Genomic DNA, 24,710 nt, shown 5'->3' with positions numbered 1-24,710 from the left:
CTTGTCTGTTCCCAGGCTAAGTGCACAGGACCAGCATGGCCAGAATCAGTTCTCTGGATTGGCATGCAGCCTGCTCTCTCTCAGGTTTTTCTCCAGAGTTCTCAGGCAGGCCATCTTGTATGCAGTGGTCGTGTACAGCCTTATATGGGCAGTACCTGTCACTTGGGAATCATAGGCTTAACTTCATGATTTAAAAGGTAGATTTCATATCCTCAATTAGCTTTACATGAAAACAGTTTAGGTGCTGTGGCTTGGATCTTGAAGGTCAGAGAAAGTAGGACCAGAAGCAGTCTGATAAGATACACATTGGTGCTGTCCTCACACCCCCAGCTACAACTCAGGAGGAATCAAGCTCCGGAAGAGGACCTTCTTTACAACAACCTGATGAAAAACAATGTGTACGATCAAGGACTGTTGAAGTTTGCAAGATCAAGGGAGAAAATGTAAAATTATAATTGACATAATTATAATTAAATGGTAGGTTGAGTTACGTTTTACGATTTTAATATGTTACCCATAAGCTAGCTTAAAATGAAGACAGGACTAAGTTCTCACATGCTACTTTAAGCAAGTCATTGTCCAGCCACTGTTTCCACTGGTATGCTGCAGACTGCTCTTTTTGCCTCCTTTCCAGGGAGAAGACTGCAGTACGACTGCAGCAGCTCTCTGCATCCTAAATCTTAGCGCCTTGAAGGCCCAGCACTGCCCAGTAGGTACCCAGTGGCTGAATGGCTGTCTCTAAGTCCACCTGACTCTTATTCTCACAACCCCATATTAAGCTTCCTACTCCATCTACGAAGGATTCAAGCCTAGCGTGCACAGAGTTCGAAGGCCAGTTCTGACCCTGCTGACTCCAGCAGAGAAGAGGCAAGGCTGTAGGAGAAACGAGGGGTAGGAGAAGAGTGGTGGGTGGCGTTCAGCTTTCGAACCAAATTACAACTGTAAGGGCTGGGGAAGCAAATTCCCTTCTCCTTCCCCCCAGCTCATAATAGAAGTAGCCCAGAGTTGACCAGAGCTGCAAATAATGAAAACCCAGGACCCCGTGTAGAGCAAGGAAGTATCATGTGATTCCTGGGAAGGCCTGGGTTTGGAGCTCTCACGCTATGTTTGAGGCCCTCCAGCTGCTGACCTGCTCCTTGCCTTCCAGTCCTTTACTCCCCTAAACTGTTTGATGTAGTGGATACCTCCTGTGGCCATCAAAGAAGCCACAGAGTAAGGAATGTTCTAGGCAGTTCCTTTTAAAGATTTTGTTTTGTTTTAACATTGTTTAAAAAAAAAATTAAACAACTAGGCAAAAGTTGTAACCAGAAAGGAAGGGCAAAGAAAAACTAGTCTTGAGTGTCTTTGAATAAAACAAGAGAGTGTTTGGGTTCCCCACCCCCACCACCTCCACTACCCCACAATTGAGGGGTTTCTTAGTCCTGATATTTCCTTGCTACAGAGCTAAGCTGGTCAGGAAGCTAACTAACCCCATGATGTCACAGCAGCCTTTGCCAGGAAGATTGGCGGGCTTGAAATCTGTCCACCTTGTATTTTGTTCTGCCCTTAAATTTTAGATAATAGTCGAAGTGGAAATTGAGGGTTCCTAAGCAAGAGTTTAAAACTAAGCTTACGAATTCTGAATAACTTGGTGAGGCTTTTGTTAAAGCCTGGGGAAATGGCTATGGCGGTATTCTGCCACTTTTCCTCCTAGGTGGAGAGAAGAGTAGGACAGCTTTCTTCTTTTGTGCCATTGCCCAAGATAGGGATGTTATGCGCTCCTGGAGAAAAGAAAATCTTATTTGGGGGAATGATAAATCTGGAAAGTTGCTCAGCAGCATTATGAAGAGACAAGAGTGAAACAGCTAATTCTCAGCTCACAGAGCCCGGCAAAGTGCACAGGAGCCAGGCAGAAACACTTTCCCACGCTAATCTCCTGTCCTCCAGAAGAGCCTGTGGGCCGAGGGGAGCCAGGTGGCCGTGGGAGGCTTGCTCCCAGGGCGATGCCTACAGTTTTGTCCAAGCTGGGCTGCAAAGGAAAATATCACTGACAACAAGGAAATGTCTGTGTCTAAAGCAAAGCGGCTTTTAGGGTTTTCTTTCTCTGATTACAAATGTAATAATGTCTCATGCAGAAAGTACACAAGATATTTAGAGTCAGAGAACTACAGATTACTTAATGCACTTCTAGCCCAAGACAGGCACTAGCTTTTGATATTTAAGTTGTTCTGGGTCATTAGAAATCTCTTTGTATACCTCCTTCTTGAAGGAGGCCCCATGATGGCATTTGTTTATTCTAAATAGTAACTTTATTCATCCACTTAAGAAAATTCCAGGGGCAGATGATGTTCTTCAACAGGTAAAGAGGCTTGCTGCCAAGCCTGATGACCTGAGTTCAAATCCCGGGACCTACGTGGTAAAAGAAAAGAAACTTAGGTTGTTCTCTGAGCTCCATCCATGTGCATATCCCTGGAAAGTGTGCTCACTCACACACAATAAGTAACAAATGTTTAAATAAAAAAATAAAAAAGGAAACATTCACTAAGGAAAAATGTATTTGTTCATTGGAAAGTCAAGTATTTTGTCCTATGTCAGATGTGTTGCAACTCCCTGAAATATTCTCTGGAGCACGATCATTTGAATCTCTTTCTTGCTTTAGAGTATTTTCTTTTAAAGACCGAGACCAGAAACAAAAATGAAAGTCGGCTTGAAGAAGAATCAGAGTGGGAGAAGACTTTGGGCTGCAAGGATGAGATGGGAGAGAGAACAGAGGAGTACGTATGCTGTGTGGATTTTATCAAATGAACTGGCCTTCGAAAACTGGTCAAGTGCCTGGCTAACTCTGCAGGCAGAGTTGAGCGTGAGACTCAAGGGCAGGGATTTGCCTGCTGCCTACTCTGATATCAAGATACTACCTCCATCGTTTAGTTTGCATTTGACTTGTAAGAGGGGGAAGTGTTTGGTGTACTGGAATTCTAGCGGATTCCTGGAAACCAACATGAAAGATGTAAGAAAGTCCCCTGGAAAAGACTGTGTTGTTTCCTCTTGTCGTCTTAGGGCTGCTTCAGTTTGAAGGCTGGCTTGAGCTGAGATTAGTTTAATGCATAGAGATAGCTGCAGTTGACCTTCATGTAGCTTCTCTTTGCAGGGGTCTCCTGATGAAAAAACCCTCCTCGTTAGGGGAAGCTAAACAGTTAGAGCATAACCATGCAGAGCTGAGACAAATCCTTAGGAGATGCTAAACAGTTAGAACATAGCCATGCAGAGCTGAGACAAATCCTTAGGAGATGCTAAACAGTTAGGACATAGCCATGCAGAGTTGAGACAAATCCTGTGTGGATCTGCAAGGTTGTAGTGCAGAGGCTGCCCCCGCGAGCTTTTGAAGCTTTATTTGAAGTCAAAGATGGTAAGGTATCAACGCTGGGATTTCAGCATTGAACAATTGATTGAGGGCTGGGCTGTGTTAGTGTTCAGAGTGTAGTGGAAGATAAAACAGGCTCCCTGTCCTCGAGGAGCCTAGGGCCTACAGAAAGAAAACTGGACCAGTGGTGGACTCCAGGGGAGAATATCGTGAGTTGGAAGAACATTGGGAATTGGGTAGAGGAAGACTGTATAGCATCCTAGGTACAGAAAGGAGGTTTCATTAGCTCCTCAAATTGATTATGGAAAAGAAGTAAGAAAGGCAGCATTAAGAAAAAACAATGGCCTGGGATATAGCTCGGAGGTCAAGTACTTGATTATCACATATGTAAGGCTGAATTCGATCCCTGACGCCACAGAAGAAGACGATAGCCATGACAATGGAGAAGAAAAAGGAGAAAAAGTGCAAAAGAGACGAAGAAGGGAGAGGAGGAAGAAGAGGAGGAGGAAGAAGGGGAGGAGGAGAGGAGGAGGAGAGGAAGAGGAACAGGAGAAGAGGAGGAGAGGAAGAGGAGGAGGAGAGGAAAAGGAGGAGAAGAGGAGGAGGAGGTTACTGGAGAGGAAAGACTGAGTTACACAGGCTCACTAGATTCTCACAGAGAAGCCCACGCACTGCTCGTTACTTTGTGAGGAGGCCCTATCTTTCAGGCTCTAGATTTCTTAGTCTTGGCCTGCTTGGGTGACTCCCTTCTCCCCTGCTCCATCTTCGTCAAAGGAGACGTCAAAGCTTTGGGAGTTCAAAAGTTGGAGGAATTGTTCTTGTCAGTAGATTCCACTTCTCCAGGGACGCGAATATTGTGATTTCACCCTTAGCTTGTGACAGATTACTAGAATGTGGTAGAGCATCCACTTGGCTTCCTTTTCAAACTCTGTGTGGGTGATCTTTCTGCTGTTAAATGCAGCCTTTCGTGTGTATTTTTATTTATTGGGTAATCCATTCATCTATCAAAATTCAAAGCTACAACAAGGTTTACAGTGAAAAATTCTCACCTTATCACCAAGCTAACTGGAGACAATGTAAGCTATTAGCATTCCGTGTATCCTTGCCAAGAAATGTTTTTAATGCATCATAAATAATACTTTTTAAAAATCGAAAATAGATTTTTTTCATACGATATACTCTGATTATGGTTTTGCTTATACCATCACCTCCCAGACTCATTCTAACTTCTCATCCCCCCAAATCCTCTCTCTCTCTCTCTCTCTCTCTCTCTCTCTCTCTCTCTCTCGCTCGCTCTCTCTCTTGCTCTCGCTCTCGCTCTCTCTCTCTCATCAGAACACAAACAGGCATCTAAAAAATAACGATAAAATGAGATAAAATAAACAAACCGGAATAGGATGAAACAAACCACCAGGAGAAAAAAAAATCACAATAAACACATATGGATATGGAGACACACACATGTGGTCCTATACATGTTCCTACACCCAGAAATCCTATAAAAAATACAACAGTGGAAACTGTAGTGTGTATACAGGCAAAAGAACTGTAAGGGGGACAAAACAAAAATAATGGCCAAAGAATTATGAAACAAGGAACCTCCGGCAAAGGCACTGAGTTTGTTTCCTGTTAGGCATCAGCTCTGGGCACAAGGTCTGTCATTAAAGGTGCTTTGTGAGACGCCACTAGAGAAAACTAAGTTTTTCTTTTGCAAATGGTTATCAACTAGAGATGGCTTCTAGGTTAGGAATGGGTGCTTGTATACACCTCCTCTCTCAGGGCTGGGACTCCATCTGGCTTAAACCTGTGCAGGTCCTGTGTATGAAGCCACAGTCTGTGAGTTCCTGTGTGCATCAGTCCTGCTGTGTTTGAAAGCTCCTTCAATCCTTTCTCTAACTCCTCTATTGGGGTCCTCGTGCTCAGTCCAATGGTTGGCTGTGAGCGTCTGCCTCTGTATTGTCAGACTTTGGCAGAGCCTCTCAGGAGACAGCTACCCCATAGGAAGAACAACAATATCAACCAACCAGACCTCCCAGAGCTCCCAGGGACTAAACCACCAACCAAAGAGTACACATGGAGGGACCCGTGGCTCCAGCTACATATGTAGCAGAGGAAGGCATTGTCTGGCATCAATAGAAAGAGAGGCCCTTGGTCCTGTGAAGGCTCGATTCCCCAGTGTAGGGGAATGCCAGGGCAGTGAGGTGGGAGAGGGAGCACTCATAGAAACAGGGGGGATGTGAAGGGGGGTTCTGGAGGAGAAACTGGGAAAGGGGATAACATTTGAAACGTAAATACATAAAATATCCAATAAAAAAGACATACAGCTGCCAGATTAATTCACTGTTTACATTTATATGGAAAAAGAAGAAAAGAAAGGCAGTTTCCCCGGTGTCCTCCATTCTCTCTGGCTTACACTCCTTTCGCCTCCTCTTCTGTAGAGCCTTGAGGACATGGATTTCTTTTCCCATCTAGGGTCTCAGTGACCCGTGCCCCCGCACCTCCCCGTCCATCCCATCTAGGACCAAGTTTTCTGAGGTTTCTCATTTTCTGCATAATGGCTGGCTCTGGGTGTCTGTATTTGTTCCCTTCTACTGCCGAGGAAGCGTCTCTCGTGGTGGCTGAGCAGGGCACTCGTCAGAGTATAGCAGGATGCCATTAGGAGTCAGATAATAGTGTTGTACCTTTCCTACTGCATTCTAGCTGTAAAAAGATACCTTAGTTACCTTATTTGAACTCCAGTGTTACATTTTTCCCCCCTGATTTTATTTTTTAAATCCTCAAAAATAGTAAGATAAAGTGCAGGGAGGATGGTTTGATTTGCTTTTGTAGCTGTAGGACTGGTGTTCCGGGCTTGCTCTCTCCTACTCTGTTTCCCTCCTGGATTCCAAGAGATAAAGGTGTCTGTCCATTTGACTCTAAGGGTTTCCCATGATCTAAAACTAAATGGCACCCTAACCTCATTCTAGTCAGAGGCTCTTTAGTCAGACACTTCTACACTTTCAAAATAAAAATGTCTTTAATAAGGATTGGCGGTGTTTTCAGATCTCTGACAGAACTGAAACCAAGCTGAGTGAAAGTCTTCTTGTGTGAATTTGCGGGCAGTTGTTTGAAACAGAGTATCAGATAGAGCAAGCCGCCTGGGAATTGGTACGTAGACTGAGCCCCTGTGCCGGGTCTATAGGGCTTGTGGTGCGGTTTGGTTTGGTTGGTTTGGTTGTTTGGCTGTTTTAAAATGCATGCTGGGTGAGCACCCCCCAAATAAACTATAACCTTAACCTTGACCATCTTTTTAAATTCCTTTACTGACAAGGGTACATCTCTGGTCACCCTAAGTATACCCAGAGACATAGCCCCCAGAGTGGATTGTGTCCTTCTATTGGGTAAAAGTGCTTTTTTAAGTTTTGAGAAATTCTTGAGATTCCCCAAAGCCCTCACTAGCAGAAGGACCTTCATTAGAAAGGTCAAGGGTTGTGAGTTCAAGCCGCACAACATTTTAGGAGCAGAGCTAAGATAGGAACCTAGACTCACTGGCTCCCTTCACCATACAACTCTTAGAGCCGCCTAGACTTTCCCGGCACTGTTTATTTTGGTTTCTGGCTAGCCCATGGACCAGGGACAATCAATGCTACCGTTCTCAGTTTCTAGAAAACACAACACAGAGAGGCCTACTGCGCTCATCGTACATGCCTATAATCACAGGATACAGGACAATGGAGGGACGGAAGCCAGATTGGACTACACAGACAGGCAAGAAGAAGTACTCAAATCTGCCTCTTCTGTTAGGAAGTGACATGTTATTCTCGAGTTTTAGTTCTACTAATCCAGTTAAGGAAACTACTTTGCAATCGAGCACCCAAGTCATGTCGAAAGGAGCCTTTGAAGATGTGCTTCGAAAGGAGAAGCTAATTGCAACCCTCCCTTATTACTTCCGATTTATTATTATCTATCTGTTTTCATAATTGACTTTCTCAAAGCAGGGGCACCTAGCCAAAGACCATTTGAAAAGGTCAGTGTTCTACACAGGATCAGGTCTCAAGAGTTGGAAGCTAACACGGGTCGTTTCGCTCAGCGTTTACTTAGAGTTCTGGGTCAGTGCACACATCTAAACTTAAACTAAATCCTTAGGGTTTGCACATTCAGGTCGCAAAATAGACTTCCAACAAGATAGACGAACGAATCGTCCCAGCTAGGCAGGCATTGGACAGCCAGCCTTCTTGTGGGTCTTCGAGGCCGCTGACCCGGGCCTGTCCGGGAGGGAGGCACGAGCTAAAAAAGGGCAATCCCCGGGACGTGACCCGCGGACGCCACGGCCACCTGTTCCTGGCAGCCAATGGGCCGGGCTCTGGGCGCGGCTACAAAAGCAGCGCGCGCGGCCGCAGGCAGGGAGCTGGCGCGAGCTTGGCGACTAGGACCTTGTGCACACAGAGCAGCAGCGGAGACCGGGGCGATGCTACGGGTGCGGTGTCTGCGCGGCGGCAGCCGAGGTGCCGAGGCGGTGCACTACATCGGCTCTCGGGTGAGTGCCTACGCGGCCTCGGGACCTCTGCGGGATGCAGGGTGGGGACCCAGAGGGAGGCTGGACACCCCAGCAAGACAGTGGCATGGTCTGGGTTCCGTGGCCAGTGAGGTCGTTTTCTGGGAAGATGCATGTGAAGGGATGAAAGGTGCCTCCAGGCCGACTCCAACTGAAACATGGATCCCCGGGCTTTACAGGGGGAGTTGGAATGAGTCCATCCTGTGCCCCACCCCGCTGCTCCGCTAGGCCCTCTGCTTCCTTGGGATATCCGAGCCCATGCCTGCAGACCCTCCCTTGCTCCTTGACAGGAATAGCTCTGGCAGATGAGTTCTGCCAGCAGCTGGTTCTTGAACAGCTGTCACTCGCGCTCTTGTTTTGGGTCTCCACCCTTGGGTCCCTACAGCCCCCTCTAGGGGGATTTTTAACAGCCTGACAGAGATCTGGGGGCGGGGTGAGTTTTGCACAATGGAGTGGCTGAGGGAATCTTCCTCTCTAGGGTTATACAGGCCTGCATTAAAAGAGAGACAGACGGGGGGGGGGGAGGACTTCGGGGAGGGGGGAGGTTTTTGACATGTTTAGATTGATTTTTAGTGTTTAAATTCTGTGCCTGTCTGGGTTAATCCTTATGGTACAGATGACAGTCATTCTCTGATATAAAATTAAAAAAAGAAAAGTGAAGTATATGTCAGAGATTATGTCAGAGATTAAAAAGCGTTGGAATTGCTTGTTCTGGAAGATAAGGTCTTTTCAGAGTCCATGTTATTATTTACAGTAAAAAAGAGCTCAGTTTTGGTAACTTTCCTGACCAAGAAAGAAAGACTTCTCCTTCAGTTGGACATTGCTGGGACTTACTGGGCACTTCCTCAGGGAAGAGGATGGCCTATCTTCTAAGAAAGTTTCTGAAAGTCAGTTTGCAGAAACTTTGAAATAGAGATGGAGAAAGTAGTGTCTGGGAACTAGATCTTTCTGGGAGTTTTAAAAAAGTTACAGCATGTGACACAAACAAAAACAGTCTATAATCAACAAAAAGTTATGTGTTTTTTAAATCACCCCAAACCCCTCTGATAGTCAATATCTTGGGGTCTCCTAAAGTAGGTATCTGTGTTATTCTGATTTTAACCACACACCTTGTTTGTTTGTTTGTTTTTAAGCTTGGAGGATCCTTAACAGGATGGGTGCAGCGAACTTTCCAGAGCACCCAGGCAGCTACAGCTTCCTCCCAAAATTCCTGTGCAGCTGAAGACAAGGCCACCCACCCCCTGCCCAAGGACTGCCCTGTCTCCTCTTACAACGAATGGGACCCTTTAGAGGAAGTGATAGTGGGCAGAGCTGAAAATGCCTGTGTTCCACCATTCACAGTGGAGGTGAAGGTAAGCCCAGAGTAGCATGGGTCTAGAAGCAGGTCCTCAGCGTCTGCAGCCTGGACTCTGCTAACCGCTCTCCTCTGAAACTGCTTCCACTCCACTGGGGCAGGGGAGTGATTTTTAAGGTATTTTGCATGATACTTCCAGTATTTGGTATTTACAATTTTCTTCCTTCTTGAAACCTCTCTAGGAGTTCAGAACTTTCCGGGGAAGCTATTCTTTGGATTTTCCTCCATATTGTCCTTCACAGCGTGGTAGTCTCTGGTCTTACTTTTGCCCAGTACTCAGAGCCATCCTCACAGCTTCTGGCCCCTCCTCACTCCAGTCCAGACCAGTCCCCCACTTGCCATCTCATCCAGATCTACACTAGGAACTCCCCAGTGGATATTGCCACAGGACCTCACACTTGGCACAGCTAGAATTTCAGTTGCTGCTCTCCTCTAAGCCAAAGCCTTCATTTCTTCCTTTTACTATTTGTCAGTCTTGTTTAATCAAACCAAAACTCCAGCGATCTTTGATTTCTCCTCAGTCACATCCTCCGCATCAAGAATCTAATCCTTTCTGTGGAAAGGAAGCTTGCCCCGTCCCTCACCCTCTCCCCCAGGTCTGGAGCTCATCCCCTCCCAGAATGTTCGCTCCCAATGGCCCCTCCCCAGACTGTATCCCAGCTGCTGTTGGGGCGACTTGTTTCAAACACACATTTGATCCTGTGACTTATTGTGCTCTCATGGTTCCTCTGCTTTCCCAACTCCCTCCTTCCATTACTGAAGATAAAGCCCTCCTGGCATTCAGGTTTCTTCACAAGCTGCCTCTTTGCAGCTCCAGGACTCTCAACTTACATATAGCTTCATCTTAGAGGTGTGTTACTATAACAGATATTCATTTCTATTTACATTTTCTTCTTTTGGAGTATTCTACTTGCATTCGTAGCAGAGAAAGACCAATAGGATCCATGCCTTTGTTCCCACCCCAGTGTCCCTCACCCATTTTCCTGCACTCCCTTCTGCAACTCCCTAGCTACCAAGCACCTTTCTCAATTCCTTCCAGAATTTCCTGGCAACACGTGTTATATTCCTCTTTAAAGTAAACTCCCAGTATTTATTTGTAGTATTCTTATGGCCAGGGTCCTCGTGGGCTAGTGTTCAGGCGAGATGCGACATAATGGTCCCTTCCATTTTGTAGGCCGTTCCTACGATCTTGTTCGTCATGAGTTATTACATCTTGAGTGTACTTGAGTTCTTCCTACTTACGTTTTCATTTGTAAAGAAATACATCTGTAACAGCGTCTCCATCACCAGAAGTACACCGACACAAAGAAGCTTCATTTCTGTTTGGAGAGAGATGATGTCTATATCTCCATGCAGATCCTAAGTATCTTATGCCACCAAGCGGGCGAGGCAGTTGAAGCTTGAGGAAAGCTAAGGGGCAAGCACTGGCAGTTACAGAGCGTTCTGAAGGAAGGCAGTTCTAAAGTGAAACCTGGCAGGCACAGCAAACGCTTCTTCCTCTTGTTCTGAACATACCTTTGGTTTTGATAATTGAATTTTGGTGAACAGAATGATTTATATGCTAGGCCAAATGTTTCCTTTTTTGAAAAGAAGTATCCCTGACTATTTAGATTGGGAAAATAGTTTATCACTTAACCAGTCCTTGACCATTATACACTTGTAAGATCTGACCTTAACTGTTTTTTTTTAAAGATTTATTCATTTATTATATATATATAAGTACACTGTAGCTGTCGTCAGATACACCAGAAGAGGGCATCGAATCTCTTTATAGATGGTTGTGAGCCACCATGTGGTTGCTGGGAATTGAACTCAGGACCTCTGGAAGAGTAGTCGGGTGCTCTTAACCGCTGAGCCATCTCTCCAGCCCACCTTAACTGTTTTTAATTTGTGTGTGTGTGCCGTTGTGTGTGTGCACATGCGGGTGCCTGTGTAAATGCGTGTGAGGGCCAGAAGAGGGTGTCAGATCCCCCGGAGTTAGAGTTACATGTGGTTCTGAGCTGCCAGACATCCATGCTGGGAACCGAATTCAGGTCGTCTGGAAGAACATCAAGAGCTTTTAACCACTCAACCAACTTTCCATCCCCACTACCATGTGATCTTATGGAATCAGACTTCTCGGGCATCATTTGTTACCGGATTTATGACTTTAGACTTTGTAGCTTAAAGTACTTGTGGAATGAATGCCATTAAAGTCAGGAGGCTTGTGTTGAATTATTTGATAAACGTTGGAGAACTAGTCTCATCTGCTGCTTGCTTGACCTGCAGAATTCCCATTGAGAAGATTGCAGACTGCCTCTCAGACTTAAGCTTGAAGTTATAAAGGCACCCATTGCAAAGCACAAAATATGGAGATTACAGGTCGTAGTTTTATGAATCCAGTTTGCCAGGTACATCACAAAATTATGCTGGAGTGCAATAGTTGAGGATTAGCCACAGTGATTTCTTCTACTCCTGGTTACTTCTGTTTTATGTGACAAACTCTGCTAGGTATTGGTGAGAAGAAAGCAAATAGAAGATCTATACATTCTCTACAAGGGAGACAGACAGACAGATGGATCTCATGAAGCTTAGGCTCGTGTTAAACTTGCTGTGCATCCAAAGGTGACCTTGAGTTCCTTATCCCCCCTGACTCTGCCTTCCAACCCTAGGGTGACAGACATATGCCACCGGACCCAGGATCACAGATAAGTTTCTTGAGAACAATAAGAAATAAAATTATGGCTGGGCTTGGCTGCACATGCTTATAATGCTAGTAACTCAGGGGATTCAGTCAGCCGGATCTTGAGTTCGAGACCAGCCTAGCCTATGTGGCAAAACCTCATTTCAAAAAGAAAAAAATGATAAATATTGTAGTAGAGTTTCTCTAGGTGAATAGAGTTTAAACTATGTTTCAAGACATATGTGTGGGGGATTTTTTAAGGTGTTGTCAGAAAGCACCATTTCAAAAACACAATGGGTTTTTCTTTTATAAAAACATACTGAATAGTTGCTTTTGTTTTTTTTTTTAAATAAGGCCCTTAATAGAGGACTTTAAAGACTATTAATTAAGGTTACTGTAAATACAAGTTTATTGTCAGATTGATAAAAGATTTTTGTCTATCGGTATTTCTTAGCTCTCTGAAGAGAGCATTTGAAAATTAATGTGGCGGACACACTCTGCACAGAGGTTTTAGGAAGCGGGGACTACACTGTTTCCAGCGACTCCATCTCTGCCACAGGTTATTAAAGACAACATGCGCTACAATGGAGTGTGCCTTACCTGGAAACGCTTGGTTAATGATCACTAACTCATTAGCAAGGTTAAAAAGGAAGAGTAAACAATTTCTAACTCTTTCTTGGAAAAAGTAATTTTCCCTGATCATTTGAACTTTGTCCAGCGTTCGCCAGACTATAAACTGCACACACATCTGTTCAAATAACATTTTTCTCCCCAAATAGTTGACTTAGTGTTTCATACCAAGGCAAGGTTGTCTTTGAGGCTCCCGCCGGATACTCTGGAGTGACTCTGGCAAGATGACATGGCTGTGCGATTCAGTGTTGGATTGTCAAAGGCTTCTTTTTTGTCCCCGAGTGGACTGAGAAGATGTGCCCGGCATGAGAAGACGGGCCTGGTGAATGGACGGGTAGTAGTGCCAGGATGTGTCAGAGAAGGGAAGAAAAGAACCATTATTATCCTCGGTTTCTAGCTGCTATTGAAGGAACTCCTAGGGGTAGAAAACTACTTGTTGTTTTGGTTTTTAGTTTTGTTAAGAGTGGATTAGCCATAAAAGTACACAAATGTTTAGTGCCGATAACATTTTCCCCTGGATCAGAAATTGAGCCCTCCTATTTGTTCACAGATCTTCAAAAAATCAAGTTATTCAGAACGGGGACCAACTAACTTTTTTCTGTAGAAGGTCAGACAATAAATGATTCAGGCTTTGCAGAGAACATGAGTCTACATTGAGGCTTTTGGATTCTCCACCCTGCCACTCTAACAGGAGTACAGGCACTGGGGAAAAAAAAAGGATGATATGCCCCCTTAATTGTTTGTTTAGAAAAATAAGAAGCCCGGCTAGATTTGCTCTGTGGACCTTAGTTCACCAACGACCCATCTGCAAATGTGAAAGGTCTGCTTTGCAGTTCGTTCTGTATTGTCCAGTCTGGGTCCCAGCCTAACTAGAGACCAGATTGCATTCATATATTTTATATTTATCAGATGGAGGTAAATATGATAGCAGAGATGCATAACCTAGAAAAATGTGTTTGATATTAAAGATCTAGAAATTTAGTCCAGTCCTGATGAACAAGACTATGAGAAACACCGAGTGTGGTGGTATCCACCCTGACTCCCAGCACTTGGCAGAGGAAGGCAGGTCTCTGTGTGATCTGAGCCAGCCTGGTCTACATAGGAATTCCAGTCTAGTCAGGGTCACAAGATGAGACCCTGACTCAAAACAAACAAACAAAACCAAAACTCCTTAAGAACAAGAACCATAATAAATAATTGTAGTTTTAGAAAGTTTTATATGTCAAGTTGAAAATATTCAAACTTATAAGACATAGTAGCCAAGCCCCTGACTCTATTTGGAACACTCTCCCATCAGAGGGCTAAGTTCTTGCCCTGTTTATTCAGGTAGGAAGTGAGCAAATGACTTCTCAGAGCCTGGTCCTTTGTGGGAAAGAGCCATGTGTTTGAGTGTTTGTCTCTTAAGTGGAACTGCCAAGTGCTGTGGACGTCTAGCTAAACTACTCGGACTCCAGTGCACCTGAGTCTTTAACCCTTTGGCCCCCTTTTTAAAATAAGAGCAAGCACATGCCCAGGAAATTTCTTTAAACTGATTAATAACTTAAAACAGTCTTAATAGAAACTTTTTTAATTTTTATGTTTTGTTCATAACCTTTGGAAGGATTTTACAAACTTAGCTTCTATAGTAATGACACTCTGTGAACTTGTGTACCAAATCACTTTCTCCCCAAAGGACCTGAAGTGACATGAAATTGGATTGGAGAGAATTGGGGGAGGAGGTTGTGAAGTGGGAGACACACGGACAGACAAGCCACACAGCCTAACTTCCATTTCTGCACAGTTTTGTAAAATGCAAATCCCATCCAACGAGAAAGTGAGTCAGGCATGTTAAGACATGTAAATCACCTTTGAAAACATGTCCTAATCTGAACACAGTTAAAATATCTTTTTGCCCCACAAAGATCTCTTGAAGCAATGTTTTCCTGAAAGAACTCAGGAGTTTGCGGATAGTTCAGGATCTTGGCTTAGTGTAGGGTTCTTATTCTCTTACTTTGCTTTGCTTGTTCTGTTTTGTCTCATGCAGACACTATAACAGGAGTATCTACATCCTGTTTTGTCTCTGAAGCTTGGCCTGGAAGAGTCCAAGCCTGTACTGGGGACAGATAAACTGTTAGGGGTTGGGCATAAGATCTGAGGTGGAAGGATCAAAGGCCTCAAAGTATCAAGATAATTCTGGGGGCTAGAGAGAGATGCTTAGTGGTCATGAGCACTTCCTGCTTTTCCGGAGGACCCTTGTTTAGTTCCCAACTCCCGTGTCTAGCACAGCTCATAACTGCCTATAACTCCAGCACCTTTTTCTGGCTTCTTTTGGCCACACACGCACGTGTGAAAACAAAATTTAAAAATACAATGATTTAGATATCCTCATTCAACAAATCCTGGGTATCTATGCAAAGATGGGCAAGCTCAAGGCTAGGGATCAGCTCTACACAGGATCTCTGTAGTCTGGGTCCCTCTCATGTATACAAGTAATTGTCCATAGCCTGTGAACCTACCTTCAGCTGCATTGCTCTCCTGTAATGCTTTTGTTTACTTCTTCTGCTTCTAGGCCAATACATATGAAAAGTACTGGCCGTTTTACCAGAAAAATGGAGGTCTTTATTTTCCCAAAGATCATCTGAAAAAGGCTGTTGCCGAGGTCGAAGAGATGTGCAATATTTTATCAATGGAAGGCGTGACCGTGAAGCGGCCTGACCCCATTGACTGGTCACTGAAGTATAAGACTCCTGATTTTGAGTCTACAGGTCAGTGCTGTCAAGAAAGTAATGTGACAGAGCCTTGATTTTCCATTCCCTTCTTGGATAGAAAGAGAAGGCTCTGTGGGTTCTAGAAAAATCCTTTGTTTTACTTACAAGTCCTTCGAAGCTTTGGAGATTATTGACGGAGAATCTGGTTCGTTTTGGTATGGTTGAGGTGCTCACATTCTAAATTTGTAAGTGTGGTAGACATTCTACATAATAACAGTGAGCTGTCCTCGATCTTCCTTAACAACGGACATTAAAAGGGAAGTAGAGGGGCTGGAGTGACGGCTCAGCAGTTAAGAGCAATCACCACTCTTGCAGAGAACCTGAGGGCTACCAGTGTTCACAAGGCCCACATCAGGAAGCTCATATTAGATTGTAATTCCAGCTCCAGAGGATATGACACCCTTTTCTGGCCTCCACAAGTGCACATACTCTCACACAGACACACACAGGCAAACACACACACACACACACACACACTTTTTTTTTTAGGGGAGAATGGGAACATTCCCTTTATTAAGCTGCCATTACACCTCAACTGCTTTTGTGCTTGAGTTCTATAATTAATTTTTTTTCAGAATGATCTTAGCCTAGTTTTTATCGTGTGATACCACCCATTAAAAATTCAGTTTCTGACTCTTAAAAGGTGGGGTGGAAATGTATAAGTAGAAAAAGCTTGGTGGCTCAAAGTTTCCTCTCACTTCTTTCTTTTCCTTTTTGCTTGGTATCACCACCCACCAGGGAATTCTTGTCAACAATCCGTTCTAGTGTATATCACTGCATTTGCCCTGTTTTATATAAATATATAGACATGCAAGGTTGTTAGTGAAATTGTTCTATAAAGACATATCATACACGCTTTGAATGTCTTGGAGATTTGAGTCACCGAGATCCCCATGGGGCTGTTTGGTCCGATAGGTTTATACAGCGCGATGCCTCGAGACATCCTGATGGTTGTGGGGAATGAGATTATAGAGGCTCCCATGGCATGGCGCTCACGCTTCTTTGAGTACCGCGCATACAGGTCGATTATCAAAGACTACTTCCACCGTGGTGCCAAGTGGACAACGGCCCCCAAGCCCACAATGGCTGACGAACTGTATGACCAGGTAGGTTCCTAGATAGAGGCCAGCTTGTCAGTGACTGTTCCAACTTATCCACAGAGGATAAGAAGGGCTTCTCTGATACTTTGCACATATTATACATCTGCAGTTTCAATAACTGTTTATGTTTAGATTAAACTAGCAGCAAATGTTAGTGATCATAGCAGCCGTAATAATAGCTAGCATTCATTGCTTACTCTGGACCCAGTCCTGGGCTCAGGATATATCATCAATCATATATATTCTAAGAGGAATTCTAGAAGGGAGTGATGTGATTTCATCACAGGGAGAAGAACTCATCCTAAGGGCACATTGCTGCTCACTGCTGGAGTCACAAAAATCTTTACGCCAAAGTCTCTCTTTTTTCCAGCAAAATTATCTGGGGTCTAGGCCAGAATCACAGTAAGATGATTTACACATTTGGGTTACACTGAGGATTAGAACTACTTTAGAGATGTTCTAGAGGGTAGGAGGAGAGGCATAGTTCCTATGTAAATGCTGTACAATTTTATGTAATGGAGTTGTACTTCCATAGATTTTAGTATCTATGAGGTACTAGAATTAATCCTCTCACAAATACAAGGGGTGCATGTCCTTAACTGATAGTCATAGAAAAATCACTTACAGAAATAATTTTTTAAAATTATTGTAGGTATTTAAAGATAGAAATGAAAAAAAATAAGTTAGGCAGATCCAAATTTGGCAGGAAGAGGCATGGCATCTCATTCTAGGGTAGGAAGTGGGCTCTGGACCAAATTCCTTCTTTAAAGGAGCAGGGTGACTTCACCCCATTGGCTTCGGTATTGTAACTGGCTGCCCGCATGCGCACATGTGTCGTGGGCTGTCTTCAGAACCTGTCACTGCCCTGAGTCACTTGTTTCTGAGCAGCAGGAAGTTACTCTGATGCCTGGCTTTACACTTTGTTGTGTTGGTGGTTTTATTGTTTTTGATTTGTTTATATTACTTTTCTGTTTGCTATGGCAAGGTACTTGAGAGAAAGAATTTAAGTGAGAAAGGACTTATTTTGTTTGGTACCTTGGTGCATTTCATTGGCTGGCCGCACCCATGTGCTTTGGCAGAACAGCATGTTGGCAGAAGCATCCAGGAGATGTTTGACTTCTTGGCAGACAGAAAAGAGAGAGGGGACACAGGAAGAGACTAGAACAAAATAAATGCCCTGCCCAGGACACACTCCCAGGAATCCATTTTCTCCCAACTAGGCCCCACCTTCCAACTGTCATCACCGCTCAGTAATGCGATCTTATGACTGATCAAAGAACTAATCCACTGATTAGGGTACAGCCCTTCATAATCTAATTGTTCCTGGAAATACTAAAAGGGATATGCTTCATTAATTCCTTCTGCTTTCTTTAACCCAATCAGATTGGCTGTTAGAATTGATCATCACGGACCAATATCTTTTCAATGGCTGTTTTAATCAATAGTTGATTGCTAGTAATTTGGGAAATGGTGATATGGAGCTAATTTTTAAAATTGTGTATATCCTTGTAAATAAGTTCATTAAAAAGAATAAATGCACTGTGTGTGTTCGCTCTTGTTTCAACTAGGACTATCCCATCCATTCTGTGGAAGACAGACACAAATTGGCCGCTCAGGGGAAGTTCGTGACAACCGAGTTTGAGCCTTGCTTTGATGCTGCTGACTTCATTCGAGCTGGAAGAGATATTTTTGCGCAGAGAAGCCAGGTTGCTGAAGGCTGGCCCTGAAATCTCACCTACGTCATTGCATTCTTTATTCCTGAACTAACAACTTTTAGATCCTACACACTTTTGGTTTTCCAAACTTAGAATGGAATCTTTTAAAGATTATTTTTTTTTTAATTTTCAGGTTACAAACTACCTGGGCATCGAGTGGATGCGTAGGCATCTTGCCCCAGACTACAGAGTGCATATCATCTCGTTTAAAGACCCCAATCCAATGCATATTGATGCCACCTTCAACATCATTGGACCTGGTCTTGTGCTCTCCAACCCTGACCGTCCATGCCATCAGGTAGGGAAGTTCTTAGCGCACCAGAAACGCTAAAGACTCTAGCAACTTCGTTTTAAACCAAAGATTGGCACTTCTTGACAAATGTAGCACTGGTTGGTGGCATTGATATCAGACTTTGAGTTGCTCCTGGTATATTTATAAGATAGTCAATATGCAGAAATCTGCATTGCTCTTTGATGGTTAGTATAGAAGCATCAGACTTAGATTTTGTTTGCTGCTGTCAAAGCATGGAGTTTGTGTCCGACTACATTATTATTCCATACCGGTGATTTCCATACCTGCCTCAACAAGATTATGAGTAAGTGACTTCGGTGTGGCCAGAGCAATGCCAAAGAACAGTAGGCGTCTTCCCCTTCAAGTGGGGCAGGTTCAAGAGCCTGATCTCTGGAGAGGAGCAGATCTGCCAAGCTTCAGTTGCTACCTCCCTCAGCCTTTTGTCTCCTGTCTGCTGCCTCTCAGTCCAGCTAGACAGTGAGTTATTTGCAAGGTTTCAGGACGCCTCTCAAAAAAGTACTTCCGTGCTGCGCACAGTTCGTTTCTATCCCTTATTTTCACACCTATTGACCAGGGTGATCCGCTTCATTTTGGTAGAATGTGTTGATATTCTAAGCGAGTGTGTGGTTGTATGTAGAGATGGCTTGTAATGGATCTCGAGTGGCAACTGTGGTGCTCTGAGACCACACATCTGTCCTTACTCATGGCCGTGCCGAATGATGGAACTGCGGACCATACAGACTGCGAGTTGGGCACCATCACAGTGGTGTTCTCTTAGAACTAAGTAGGAGGTATTTAAACTTTCTCTAATCAGGAAAGTGTCTTTGGAATTTTAAATTTTGAAACTTGAAAAGCTTTAATAGTTCTGACACCCTCATTGGGAGGAAAAAGATGTCACACGTGCACACACACACACACACACACATACACACACACACACACACACACACACACACACACACACACACACACACACACACACACACACACACACACACACACACACACACACACACACACACACACACACACACACACACACACACACACACACACACACACACACACACACACACACACACAGACACACACACACACACACACACACACACACACACACACACACACACACACACACACACACACACACACACACACACACACACACACACACACCACACACACACACACACACACACACACACACACACACACACACACACACACACACACACACACACACATACAAACACACACACACACACACACACACACACACACACACATCATGTAATTAAGTTTGTTCTTTGACAACTTCGGACATACAATGCATTCTCTCCTCAACTCTCTCTTCTCAACCCAACCCCTTCCTGCCAGTCCCTTCCCAGATTGTTGACTTTGGGGTTGGTTTTGTGACCCATTTGGTTTAATCAGGGCCATCTGTGTGATCTGGATTGAGCTTACCCACTGAAGCCTGGTGGTATCGGGAAGGGTGGGTACCCTGGATCCCTTCTCCATCCATGACTCACTGTCCACAGCCCATTCTTGCACAGACCTGATACAGGCATCCACAGCTATTTAAATTAGAATTTGAACAAAATCATCAACTTCTAAACATTTTTTACATCCTTATTTTGGAAATGGAGGAGACAAAGAGCTGCTAAAAAGAGTTATTAATGATAAGGAGAACTGAGCATGACAGCACATGCCTAGAATCCTAACTACTTGTGATGTTGAGGTAGGTAGATTGCAAGATCAAGGCCATCCTGGGCTACATGGCAGACCCCATCTTAAAAAAATAAAATATAAGGACTGACAGAAACCAAATAACAAATGTGGATTTAATTCTGTTGGGCTGTTTGGTCTTACAGATTGATCTTTTCAAGAAAGCAGGATGGACCATAGTTACCCCTCCAACACCTGTCATCCCCGATGGTATGTCAACTTTTACATCCTTCCTGATCAAGGATCCTTACTTGTAGAGATAGCCAAGTCTTATCAAACTAGAGTCGGCATTTCCCCACTGAGTGGTAAAGTGGTGGCTGACCTAGAGTCAGGCTGCAATATGTGTTTGTGAGTTTTTCTTTTATGGAAAATAAAATTAGAAGACAGAATTTAAAAATATTCTATAAAGCAAGATATGATTTTTAAAATGAGATAGGATGAATTCCAAATGTTCAATGAGTATTGATTGATTTGTAGTAGTATTTATAGATATGTTGTTTTACAATTAAAAAAATACATTCTCAGAGCTGGGAATGTAGTTCAGTGGTAGAGTACTTGCCTAGCATGTTTAAATCCCTGGGTTTGATCCCCAGTAGTACAAAAACTACTTAGAAGCAGAGCATGGTGGAACAGTTCTGTAATACCAGCATAGAGAAGGCCGAGGCAGGAGGATTGCAAGTTCAGTTGTCATAGAGAAAACTTGTCAGAAAGAAAAAGGTAGTAAAAAGGAATAAGACAGCAAAATGAGTTTTCATGTGAGGGGTGAGGCAGGAAAGGGACCGAGGTGTCACTTCAGATCCTTCCCTGGTAAGTCACTGCTCTCCGCAAGGGTGGCAACAGGTACTCGTGGTTTAACAGTTGTTGCTGTTTGCAGATCATCCCCTCTGGATGTCATCCAAGTGGCTCTCCATGAATGTCTTAATGCTAGATGAGAAGCGCGTGATGGTAGACGCCAATGAGGTCCCAATTCAGAAGATGTTTGAGAAGCTGGGTACGTGTGATTAATGAAGCTCGCTGTCATGCGTGTTAATACTCATCACTAGCTGAAGACAAGGCGTGCATAGTCTAATGGATGGTTGATCAAATTCAATTTCTGCTCCCTTTAAAGGAACCAACTTGTTATTGTATAATTGACTACTGCCTTTTGTTTCTAACAAGCATAGTCTTTAACATTGGGGATTCGTGTGAGTTCCAAAAACTTTCCTTATAATTCTGCTGGTTTTCTTGTGCCCATGTGTGGAGACTTACTGATATTCAAATGAATCTCTGCATTTTTCAAAGAAAAAAAATTACTAAAGGCCCTTTAGGAGTAATTTAATGGTAATTGCATTACATATTTCGGGGAGTGTCTTAGTAAGGGTTTTACTGCCGTGAACAGACACCATGACCAAGGCAAGTCTTATAAAGGACAACATTTAACTGGGGCTGGCTTACAAGTTCAGAGGCTCAGCCAATTATCTTCAATGTGAGAGCATGCATGTAGGCAGGCATGGAGCAGGCAGAGCTGAGAGCTCTACATCCCCATCTGAAGGCTGCTAGTGGAGGACTGGCTTCCAGGCAGCTAGGGTGAGGGTCTTAAAGCCCACACCCACAGTGTCACACCTACTACAACAGGGCCACATCTTCTAATAGTGCCACTCCCTGGGCCAGGCATACACAAACCATCACAGGGCTTTAAAAGGACACAACTGGACAAGAGGCATGTATATGCATTGAGATCAGTTACCATGGTTCTGAAATGCAATGAAGTGGCTGCCAGCCAGCCAGTCCTTCCACTTCTAAGGATCAGGATTGATTTTCACTTGGGGCAAAGTCTTCCTATTCAGCCATTTACGTTTTAGAGCAGGATTCTAATACTGTTGAGGAAAACATCGAAAGAAATGATTTCCCGTAAACCAAAGGACCCAGATTATGTGTGCGAGCCATTTGACATATCCTCAGGGTAAAGTCAGATATAGGCAGGCAGCTTACTTGCTGAACTCGGGCTGTTTTTTGCTCTGCATTTCAGAGGTAGTCCATAGAAGATTATCTTCTTTTTAAAAATTTATTTATTTATTTATTTATTATTTATTTATTTATTTATTTATTTATTTATTAATGTGTATGAGTACACTGTAGATGTCTTAAACACACAAGAAAATGGCATCAGATCATATTACAGATGGTTGTGACCGGCCAAGCAGTTGCTGGGAATTGAACTCAGGGCCTCTGGAAGAGCAGTCAGTGCTCTTAACCACTGACCCATCCCTCCAGCCCCCGAAGATTGTCTTCTTTTTTCTAGCATCCATCTGTAATGTAGAATTGGTTTGAAAATAAGATCGCCTGGTGAATCGAGCAGAATCTGATGGTTGTGCCCATAACTCGAGCTGCGTTTCCTTGGCTTTCGTTAAGGAACAACATTACTTGGATTCAACTTTTTCATCCATTATGTTCCCCCGCCCCCCAACTTAAACTAGTGGATAGTGCCAAATAAGCTGATTTGACAGTTTAGTTTTATAGTTAAAGTCAAAATGTTAAATGTGGAGAACTCCTGTAAGCTTCACCAAGTAGCTATGAGTCCTTCCAGTTCAGGAAGAGTACACTACAACTAGACAGGACACAGAGGCTTCTTATCCCACATGCAGACCCTATTCTTAGTCTTCAAGGCCCAGGCTGGGGGAGCACCTCGGGGAGTCTTTCTCATGCCTTCTTGTTCTTCCCACCACAGTGAGCATTGTAGTGACTGCAGCTCACCTGCCTCCCCAAACGGCAGAGAACTGGAACAGATCGTCTAATTTTAAGGTCTACTGAGTCGAACACAACATTCTTGCTGTTAGTTAAGGGGCCTGCTCACATCATCTCCAAACGGCGTCAGATAAAGCGAATTGTCTGGTCAGCCCCGGTACCTGAGTGACCATACAACTCAGATATTAAACCACGTGACTGACTCATTATTTCCTTGAGGTGGCCTGGCACAGTTAATCTGTAAAAGACGAATATGCTCTCGTTGTACCTATGAAGAGTCAGCTTTTCAGTACTTAATTTGAGCACTCGGTAGGTTATCTCATCCCAGGCTGTCGATTTGTGAACAGTCAATGGAACATAGCCTGAGTCTCTGGCTTTTTTGTTGACGATGTTATATTAGTGGTGGGCTGGGTTGGATGAAATGTAATCTATGATAAAAAGATTCAAGAAGAAAGGACCACTGTGGACTGGACCGTCCTGAGGGATCTGAACTTCAGCATTCTTCCAGGTGATTGGACTTTATTCTCTGTAGAGGAAACTTCGTGTAGGTCTACCTAACTGGCCTTGTCTTTCTCTTTCAATGTAGGTATCAGCACCATTAAGGTTAACATTCGAAATGCCAATTCCCTGGGAGGAGGCTTCCACTGCTGGACCTGCGACGTCCGCCGCCGAGGCACCCTTCAGTCCTACTTTGACTGAGCAGCCATGGCGTGGCTTGGGGCATAGCCTCAGATATACCTAAGAAGCAGCAAGGCCTTTCTCTCGCTTTAATAAATGCATGAACTGTAGTGCTTTGAACAATCACCTCCTTAACAGGGTTCCCAAACCTGGGTTACATAAGGAAGATAACTTTTGATAGGTCTTACTTTCTTCTCCTAAAGTTATTTACAATTTGGCTTCAAATATAAAAGTTGAGTAAATGTATACCAGGGCAGAAATTAGTCATTTGAGTAACTTGGCCGCTAATATTTAACCATCTACCTCTGTTTTTAATCTTCTTTCCTAAAGGCAGCTTGAAATGTCGGTCCTAACCTTATCTTCTTTTCCTCTTTGGTGGACTTGTGAATGTTCATATTACTTCAAAGACTTAGGAGAAAAACACAGACCCTAAGTAGAACCAGATATTTGTCTATTTTTCAAAAAAAAAATTGGATGTTTTTTAAAATTTTGTTTTTAAATAACCTAGACTATGCAAACACTGGAAAAAAAATGAAGTAACTTTTCCATGAATGCTTTTAACATTCTTGTGTCACCATTTAGTACTAAACTCTAGTCCTGCCTCTTACCTCATTTCAAGTGGGTTTTCCTTCCTTCCTTCCTTCCTTCCTTCCTTCCTTCCTTCCTTCCTTCCTTCCTTTCTTCCAAAAACTTAGAGAAGTGCTTGGTATAATAGAGTGAAACTTGTAGATCCTTTTCCTAAAGGTTGATGATGTTCAGTATCTAACAGGTATAATGGCATCTTTGTTAATCTAAGTCTTGTTTACATATATGCAAATTATTTAAGGCATAGAGTTTTAAAGCATTTTTTAAAAACTAATGCAGGTAAAAGAAATACATGTGACATGAAATAATTTTAATGTTGGATATTGTATATGTATTTTTATTCTAATAAACTTTTGTGTTCCAGATTGGATTTTATGAGAGTCTGGCTTCAAGTCTCGTTGGTTTAGTTTTTTTATATTTTTTTTCGGAGCTGGGGACCGAACCCAGGGCCTTGCGCTTGCTAGGCCAGCGCTCTACCACTGAGCTAAATCCCCAACCCCGTTGGTTTAGTTTTAAGTAACAGAATTGTACCTATTAGATGAGAGTTCTTGTGTGTGTGTGTGTGTGTGTGTGTGTGTGTGTGTGTGTGTGTAAGGGGTTATGCACATACGCATGTCTGCATGT

The 24,710-nt window shown here is 43.5% G+C and overlaps 1 protein-coding gene across 1 annotated transcript; it reads left to right on the top strand.

Annotated features, from left to right (window-relative positions):
- The first annotated feature begins 7,625 nt into the window (after positions 1-7,625).
- Gatm (glycine amidinotransferase) lies at positions 7,626-24,466 on the top strand. The gene is made up of 9 exons (XM_032904099.1): positions 7,626-7,856; positions 9,008-9,226; positions 15,069-15,264; positions 16,183-16,373; positions 17,936-18,073; positions 18,216-18,380; positions 20,246-20,309; positions 20,974-21,090; positions 23,410-24,466. The coding sequence occupies exons 1-9, from the start codon at positions 7,671-7,673 to the stop codon at positions 23,520-23,522; spliced, it is 1,389 nt and encodes a 462-aa protein (XP_032759990.1). The 5' UTR covers positions 7,626-7,670; the 3' UTR covers positions 23,523-24,466.
- Positions 24,467-24,710: the final 244 nt, after the last annotated feature.

Source organism: Rattus rattus, chromosome 5, assembly GCF_011064425.1.
Source record: "Rattus rattus isolate New Zealand chromosome 5, Rrattus_CSIRO_v1, whole genome shotgun sequence".
NCBI classification, from domain to species: Eukaryota; Metazoa; Chordata; class Mammalia; order Rodentia; family Muridae; genus Rattus; species Rattus rattus.
Note: the sequence above shows the minus strand (reverse complement) of the source record. Positions and strands in the feature narration are given on the sequence as shown.

Bases quoted from the DNA above. Each gene is read 5' to 3' on its own strand.
- Gatm (XM_032904099.1), top strand. From the start codon at position 7,671: ATGGGCCGGGCTCTGGGCGCGGCTACAAAAGCAGCGCGCGCGGCCGCA. The intron at 18,074-18,215 runs GTTGCTGAAGGC...TTTAATTTTCAG, and splicing joins TTTTTGCGCAGAGAAGCCAG to GTTACAAACTACCTGGGCAT. The intron at 21,091-23,409 runs GTACGTGTGATT...CTTTCAATGTAG, and splicing joins GAAGATGTTTGAGAAGCTGG to GTATCAGCACCATTAAGGTT.